Source organism: Macrotis lagotis, chromosome 1 (assembly GCF_037893015.1).
Source record: "Macrotis lagotis isolate mMagLag1 chromosome 1, bilby.v1.9.chrom.fasta, whole genome shotgun sequence".
Taxonomy (NCBI): domain Eukaryota; kingdom Metazoa; phylum Chordata; class Mammalia; order Peramelemorphia; family Peramelidae; genus Macrotis; species Macrotis lagotis.
In genome coordinates this window covers 645,800,570-645,809,470 of record NC_133658.1, presented here as the reverse complement: position 1 = coordinate 645,809,470, position 8,901 = coordinate 645,800,570, and the positions used below count along the sequence as shown (strand labels likewise).

The 8,901-nt window shown below is 40.6% G+C and overlaps 1 protein-coding gene across 1 annotated transcript in view; it reads right to left on the bottom strand.

The window, feature by feature from the left end:
• Nucleotides 1-328: 328 nt before the first annotated feature.
• TECTA (tectorin alpha) overlaps nucleotides 329-8,901 on the bottom strand; it is a 141,811-nt gene continuing 133,238 nt past the window's right edge. Inside the window, exons 27-30 of the mRNA XM_074212228.1 lie at nucleotides 4,094-4,256; nucleotides 2,361-2,448; nucleotides 1,926-2,042; nucleotides 329-1,057 (exon numbers count right to left, since the gene is read on the bottom strand). Of these exons, the coding sequence (XP_074068329.1) occupies nucleotides 957-1,057; nucleotides 1,926-2,042; nucleotides 2,361-2,448; nucleotides 4,094-4,256 (469 nt within the window). The 3' untranslated portion in view covers nucleotides 329-956. The remainder of the gene's footprint in view (nucleotides 1,058-1,925; nucleotides 2,043-2,360; nucleotides 2,449-4,093; nucleotides 4,257-8,901) is intronic.

The following is an 8,901-nucleotide window of genomic DNA, read 5'->3' as shown; positions in this document are numbered from 1 at the left end:
ACAAACAACTTTGTTTGGCATTGGAAGCCCCTTATAATCTGGATCCAGTCTACCTTTCCAGATTTATTATGCATTTCTCTCTTTCATATTCTCTGTTTCTCAATATGACAATTCATCTCCTACTTTGGGGTCATGCACAGTCTGTCCCTCAAGCATGGAAGGTTCTCCATCCTTTTCTGTGCCTCCTAAAGCCTTTCTTCAAGACTCAGTTCAAACACTACCTCCTCCACAAGTCCTATCCTGTTGAATGAAAATCAGTGAGTAAGAAAAAGTCCAGTCACCAAGGAGTGAGAATACTTGAACACAAAAGTTTATTGAAGCATAAAACACATTAAATTATTTGGTTGCTTTGTAAAAGACGACAGAGTGGTTTTTGGGGGGTGGGATGGGAAGGATTCCCCAGGTCTGCAAAAGATAAACCCAGTGATCAAAGTTGCCCTGGCAAAAGAGGAAGAGAAGAACTTGAGAGGAGGCGAGCTGAACATTCCCTTGGTGGTGCACAGTCAACCACTTCCAAAGACCTTACAGATTTCTTAGAGCTGGCTATTTCCTCCTGTCTTTGTCTTAACAATCCCTCTCACTATAAAACTGTGATCTGGATGGTTGCATGGGTTTCTGTCCTTCTCTAAACAGGGAAGCTGTTTCTACTGGTATCTTTCATTTCCTTCCTCCCCTGCCCCCAATACTTCTTGTTTGGGGGAGCCAAAGGTTTTGGAGAAGGCCAAGTTGAAATTTCAGGCAAGATGGATGCTTTCCACAATTGGCTTTTTAGTAGCACCAGGGTGTGCTGGTTCATCTAAAGAGCCTGGAATTTCCCTAGCTTCCTTTGCTCCTTTTTTCATCCTTGAGTGGTTGAATACTTCTGCATGGGTTTTGACTTAGGGGCACACACTTTTAATCCTACAAGGAGTTGAAGTAAGTAAATTACAGTACTTTAAATAGAAACCTTGAGTTTATTATGAGGTTGTGCTTGATTTATACACCAAATGCCATAGTGAAATCTGGGTCAGAATGAGGAGGGCAATCCAAACTTGCAGTTCGATGGAAGAATTAGAGGCTGTGAAGAGAGAGAGAAAAAAAATCATTAACATAAAACATAATATAGGATGGAGAAAATTGTCTGGAGGGGATCCCAGGCCTCAGGAGTGGCTGTCTGCCACATGCTAGCCACCCTCCTTATCTGATGGGTCCTAAGCAAGATGGAGGACTTGGAGCTATCCTGATATTGAGGACCATCTGCTGGCAGTCCTGACGGTCAAGTGATGCCCAGGGGGTCTCTGGGGTTTTGTGGAGTTTGATCAAGGCAGCAGTTTGTTACAGCAAGATTGTTCCCATCCTGTTCTCACTGCTGAGCACCTGGCTCAGGTTTTTGGTGTAGGCACAAGGATGCTTGGCCATCTGGCTTCACCTCTCAGCATCAGCATAAGTTTACCCAAAAGTGATTGTAACACCTTATGATAAAAGTGCTTGAGTATAGCACATTCTCTTGTATTTAAATTGCATATTATATATATCATATATATATATATATTTGTATTTATATCTGTGGGTGCCTTCTGCTTCCTAGAATATAAGTTCATTGGAAGGCATTGGACATTTCCCTGTAGTCTTTGTATTCTCAGTGTATAGCCTAGTATCTGATGCATAGTAGAAGCTTCAGAAAAAAAATTGAACTGAATGACCTCCATCTTTCAGAAAAATAAATGGGGACCCAGAGTTGAGGAAAAACTCAACAAGTTTCCATATTCCTTCCATCCTCTCTAGAATAGTTAAATTCAAATAGCAACTTCTTTTATTCAGGGTAAAGCCACTTATTTAACTTTCACTCCTCTCTCTCAGGTGAATGCCAGAAAGATCAATAGGTTGACTCCTTTTGGGTCAGAGGCAGCCTGGAAAGGATCTCATGACAGTGGGTAAGGAGTCACCTCTGCAGCTCTTGCCATCTTCTTGCAGGGTCCCTGTCACACAGCTACATAGGGGTCCATCCACTCTGCTTGTACAAATCTGCTCACAACCGCCATTATCTTCACACCAGTCTAGCCCTAAAAAGAATGCCCATCAACAGCCAATGAGGCAAACTGCAAACAGAGAATTACACTGGAAACCTAAACATAATGATTTTAAAGGAGGGGATGCAAAAGCAAAAGCATATCCTTTTGTGATTTAAAACAATTAAAAAAAAGTAGTTCCCTGAGGGGAAGTTATCAACTCTTCTGAAAATGATGCCCCGAGTCCACCCATCCACACAATATTATTTTTTAGGAAGATGTTCATTGGCCCAATTTACAGCACCCCAAAGTTATCTTGGCCTCCAGAGTGTGTTGCTTTAAAATTTAATGGGACTTAGGGAACATACATACTTTTTCTCCTAATAGGTCCCACTGAAATGATCTGTTCTTTGGGTTCTTTTGCATAATCAGTGGCAACTCTGGAATTCTGGGGGCAGTTCTGAAAGAGAAAATACCAGAGGGTCCATATCATCATTTCAGATTGATAGTTTATTCTTTCCCATATCCCTACCTCCAAGAGTCAATAGCTTCAGTCTCAAGCATGGCTGCTCTTCAGATTAATTAGAACCAGTGCATTCTTGATCACTGGGACCCCTGGGTTTGTGGATGCTCTATCTTGAACAGAAATAGATATTTTTTGAACCAGGGTCAGATTATTAAGGGCTGCCTGTCCAGTGAGGAGAGTTGGTTTGTCTCTTTAGACATTGATATATGCCGAATTGGAAGGAAACATGGTTCTTCTCAATTGCTTTGTGGAGATCAGATCATGATAAGCGTAATGATGAAGCACAGAAGATGAAGTACCAGGTGAAAATTCTGTCAAATCTAATAAGTGTGGTGGTGAGTATACTATAGCTGAGTAACCACCCAGAGGTGAGTGTACTCTAGGTGAGTGGCCATCTAGTATAGAAGAGAAAAATGCCTGCAAGTATACTACTCCCAATGTAATTACTGAGGATACGGTGCTAAAGGATGCCAAAGAAACTTCAGCCCATTGATTTCATAGCTTGCTAGAATTTGGAGAGACACGAGAGTTTGTTACCATTACCCTCATAGCTAGCATTTATATTGTACTCTAAGGTTTGTGAGGCATTTTATGTATAATAAATATCTCATTTGATCCTGACAACAACCCTGGGAGGTAGGTGCTCTTATTTTATAGATGAGGAAGTTGAGGCTAAGAGATAATAATTGACTCATCCAGATCCCACAGTTAATCATCTGAGGTAAGGTTTGAATTCAGATCATTAAGCCCAGGACTTTATCCAGTGTGTCACCCAGCTGCCTAATTGAAATACTTGAATATCTTCATTTTTACAGACGAGGAAACTGAGTGAGAGTGAGAGAGTGAGAGTGAGAGTGAGAGTGAGAGTGTGTGTGTGTGTGTGTGTGTGTGTGTGTGTGTGTGTGTGTGTGTGTGAGAGAGAGAGAGAGAGAGAGAGAGAGAGAGAGAGAGAGAGAGAGAGAGAGACACTTGAAATCAGTGGGTATTTGGCTTTCTATTTTGCCTTTGAACCTGTGTGATCAAGGGCAAGTCACTTAATTTCCCCAAGTTTCATTTTCCTTATCTGTAAAATGGAATAATGGGATTCTTATTAGCATCTGCTTCGCAAGGGTATTGTGAGGGTAAGTTGTGGTATAAATGTCAGCTGTTGTTGTCCAGGGTCTACCAAAGAGCCTTCCCCACTTAAGGAATGCTTTTGAATTAAATGATTGTCCAAAGTCTTGTGGACAGTTCATAGAAGTCCCTGGTAGTTCTTGGGATGTATCTCCTGGCTTGGACCAAGAATAGCAGCTATAATAGTATGTATCCATATAGCCTTGGTGCAGAGATAGTAAAAAACAGGTCTTTCAGGGCTAGGGAAGTGGGATGACTGACATCATTTCACCATGTCCTTCTCTCTTCTCCCCTTGATGCTGCCTTCCTCCCCTCCCAAAAGTGTGGAGAGGATTCACATTGCAGCCTTGGTCACCTGCCACAAAAAGCTCTCCAACCACATGTTCTTGGCCCTCACAACCCGCCATCTGGGAAAAGCTCAGCAAGGAGAGAGACGAAGAATTTCATTTCTCTGCCACTCACTTACAATTTTGCAGGAGTATTTTTCTGAATCGCAGAGTGATACTGCACAGTGAAGGTGAACTTCATCATAGTCCCCGATGAACTTGAAGACCGTGACGTGGAAGCGACAGGTGAGAGACACACCATTCTCCTCAATGCCAATAGTGTTATCTTTAATATTCTGACACCTGCTCCAACAGAAAAGTGCTATCTTTGCTTCTGGTGCATGTTTTCTCCTCTGATATTTTATTCCTTACATATTCACTATAAAATTGCATTCCAAAAAATTACCAGGAGTGACCTTGTAAAAAGAATGCCTTTGTAACTGAACAGATACCTCCTGGGTTTAGGACTCATCCCGTCTATTATAAATTATAAGTATGTTTTTAAAGCACCAAGAACATATTATTTAGTACCATAACTACAAATAAAGATTTAAAGAGAATGAATTCCCTTTTATCTCAGTTTCCTATTTCATCTCTCATGGTGCTGTGCTTTACTGATTGATTTTTAATCACAGAAGATGATTCTCTATTTAATACATTCCTTCAGTTAAACTTTTTTTGGGAGTCTATGCTTTGGAATAGGGATCTCCACATAAGGAAAATCTGGCAGACTGACATAGATCTATAACTCATATTCTTAGAGGAGCCTGAGACTCTGTGAAACTATGAAGTTTGCCCAAAGTCATGAACCAGTATGTATCCAAGGCAGAACTTGAACCTAGGTCTCCCTTATTTTTAGGACAACTCTCCATCGACTCCTGGAGCTTAATTACTCCTTTATAATATCAGGTTTCCCAAGGTACCAAGAGACTTTCAATTAGAGAAGTAGAAGAACTCTGATGAATCCCTACCAGAACTGACATGTACAGAAATGGAAAGCACACCTGGTCGGTGCTGGTAGCTGATAGCATAGCATATGGACATTGGGAATGAGACAAATGGTGTCATCAGACACATGATGAAGAGCAGGGTGGGACAAGTCAGAGGACCGGGATTCCAATCCTTCCTACATCTCATGTGCATTATCTATATGGGGGCAGCTAGATAGAGGGTGGGAATTCAAATCCAGACTCAGATACTTGCTACTCACTAGCTGTGTGACCTTGGGCAAGTCACTTAACCCTGATTGTCTTGCATCCAGGGCCATCTCCAGTCATCCTGATTCATATCTGGCCACTGGACCCAGATGGCTCTGAAGGAGAAAGTGAGGCTGGTGACTTAGCACAGCCCCTCCCCCCCTTCACTCAAAGCCAATTCATGTGCTTTTCATGGCATCATCTCCCTGATGTCATGGTCTTTTTTGAGAATGAGGGACAAACATCATCATCATCATCATCATCATCATCATCATCACTATGTGGCCTTGAGCAAGTTACTTAACTCATTCTCTGGGACTCAGTTTTTTCACCTCTGAAAAAGGGGATTGGATAAGATGGCTTCTGCAATGCCTCCCAACTTCAAATCTGTAATTTGTTGACTCTCTATATGACTGGAAAACCAATTGGGTCAGTCATGAAGCAAGAATAAAGGTGACTAGCTCAATAGTCCAAGTCTTGCATTACCAAAATATTATGAGCAAGAACACTGGGGCATTGAGGACATTCTCAATGGAAGGAGAAGGCCATGCATCACACAAGATGACCAAGACCAATAAGGTTGTGATCCTTTTCTGAGGAAGGAATGTTCATATTGATTAGATCCCACATTCATCTAAATGAGATTGTACCATGGAAAAGTCTTTGATTTGAGACCTATTGCAAAGACTCACCACGTCATAGGGCCACTGGTACAGGGATTCAAGGAATTTAGAGGCTACAAGTTCCAGCCCTTCTGGATCAGGGAGGGAATGGGGTGGAGGATGCACAATCAACAGAATATAGAGAGTTATTTTCTCCTCCCTATGGCTTCCCCCCCCTCCCCGCAATCTGACCTATGGTTCAGAGATAATTAGAACTGAAGTTATCTCCAGAACCTCTTGTATTTACTTACTTTTATTATTATAAACAAGAAGTGCTAGAATTGGGGAGAAATCACTTATTCTGGCTTTCATATTTGACAAGGGCAATAAAGCCAACACTAGAACAGATCCTCTGATTCCCATTTCAGTATTCTAACCACTTTAGGAAAAACCAAAGTTACCTTTCAGGGAAATGGCCTTGTGAAATTACATTAGCTATATTTAATTATTTCCAGGGAGGGCTATTATTTATGTGGGGGAGGGGAGGGGAGGGTCAGTTAATGATAGAGATTCAAAGGAAAGAATTATGAATTGATTTTTTTAAGAATAGAAGAAAATAGAAAGTGAGCAGGGGATACAAATAGTACAATTTTGTTACTACCATGTTAAATTTAATGTATACTTAAATGTATATAACTAAAATGCATTGTTTCATATGGAATTCTCTTTCTTATTCTCTGTGTATTGAAATATTCATTTTGTTGATGATTATTAAATTCATCATAAAGAAAGAAAAAGTAAAAACAAAACAAAACTGAAAAACATATGGAAACCAACAATGGAAGCCCTCCTTTTTTCTTTTCCTGACATTCATTTGGACTTTTTAAAGATGACCTAGGTATCATGAAATTTTACCAGTTCATCAACTCTTCCGTGAACCTCCTGACCTAATCCCCATTCTCCCATTGGTCGGTGTACTCTCTTTTCTCAAATTATCTTAGACCTATTTATGTTCATGCTGGATCTTCCTCCCCCCCTCCCAGAATACACACTACTGAGGGAAAGGACTGATTTTTTTATTTGTCTTTCTCTTCTAAGTAGCTAGCAGAGTACTTTGCATATGATTTAAAAAATAATGATGATACCTAATATTTATATAGTACTTTAAGGTTTGCAGAGCTGTATATATGCTATTCATTTGATCCCCACAATAACCCTAAGTAGATCTATTATCCCCATATTGCAGATGAAAAAAACTGAGGTTGAGAGAGGTTAAGTGACTTGGGCAAGGTCACACAATCAATCAATAAACATTTATTAAGTATCTATCATATACTGTCAACTGCTGGGGATTCAAAAAGAGGCAAAAGACAGTCCCTTCCCTCAAGGAGCTCATTATCTAATAGGGAAGCCAATATGCAAATATGACCCCCCCCAAAAAAACTATATTCAGTATAAACAGGAGTTAAATAACAAAGGGAAGGTGCTAGAATTCAGAAGGTTTGGAAAATGTCTGAGGAAGGTTTTGAATTAACATCTTCTTGACCCCAAGACTTCAGTACTTAATAATTACTTGCTGAACTGAATGAAAGCATTTGTTTTTAATTAAGTCAGCATGCAGAATAGCAGAAGGGTGCATGGAATAGCAGTTGTTGGTGGAGGAGGGCACCTTGGAGTGTGGAGAGGCAATGCTATCTGGGCCTTAGAGAAGGGGGAGGCGATGGTGACTCCCAGTAGCAACAGGAGGAAGTACACTATTCAGAGGGGGAGGCTAATTGTGGGGACTCTTTCCCATTACCTCATTTTCTGCACACAAGGGCCCTCTACATGTCTGCCTTAGAGTAAACAAAGAGAGCAACCTAAAGACAGTGTTTCCTGACCTGGCCCTGGGACACCCATGCATCCCAGATCATTTACTTTGGCATTAGTTAGGCCTAGCTACAAAGGAAGAGGATCCACTTCTCCACTGACTTCTGAGTCTTCAAGGAAGTACCTTTGGGGAAGTTATATCCTGTTACAGATTGTGGCACCTAACTCCGGTGTTAGAGAGTGTCAGACTTGTATTAATGAGGTGGGTCCAGGCTGCTACTGTTTCATGCATTGTCTGCCACCACAGCTAACTCATGCGTGAAGGCCGATGAATTGATATTAGCCTAGAAACCCATGTGAAAATCCTACTCCAAAGTTTCACTGTGGCTTGTGCAACTCTGAATTCTCAAAGGCTATGCCTTCAGAGTATATGGTCTTATTCTTCTCTACCTGTCTGGAAAGATTTTGAATATATGCCAAGAGATACTATCTGTCATTTGAAGACTGCCCCAGCTACATCTGGAGAGGATAGAGAGTATGACCTGACTGGTAGGTCATTTCTGATGTTGTGAAACTTGTCTATACATGCTGAGAGTTGGTGGAAGCTAAATTACTTTTGAAATAAGTATGTGATTTAATCCTATCTCTTTTTGCAATGAATCCCATAAAGAATCCCATAAAGCTAGGTGGCACAGTGGATAGAGCACTGGCCCTGGATTCAGGAGAACCTGAGTTTAAATCCGACCTCAGCCACTTAATAATTACTTAGCTGTGTAGCCTTGGGCAAGCCACTTAACCCCACTGCCTTGCAAAAACCTTAAAAAAAATGCTGCAATTTCCTTCAAAAAAAGGTCACAGAGGTAATGTCTTCTGGGTTCATATAGGAACAGGAGCTGAGATTATGGATCTTATATTTTGGAAAAGGAAAGAAAGAAAAGACTAATAAATGCATTTTTAGCTGACACAAGGAAAAGAAAAACAACTATTTTGAAAGTCCTGCCATGAATCACAAAAACCAAGCACTGTAAAAGAGAAATGAGACAGAAGCACCTTCCAAACATCTAGGAAAGATGATGGTAAAAATATTCCATGAAAAAAAGTCTCTCTACCATTCTGAAAGAGCTCTAGAAAAACATGGTCAGTCACCCATGCCAGTGAGTGTCACTGTTGGTTAGGAAATTTCTCCTATCATCTAACTTGCATTCCACCTTTCTTTCACTTTTATTGTTTAAGTCCTACTTTCCATTCTTTTAGTCAGTTCTTTTCTAGACTATCTAGAGATGGTCCCCTTCATGTTACCATGTTAAAGAATAGAAAATAAGTCCCTTAACCTCAGTTTTC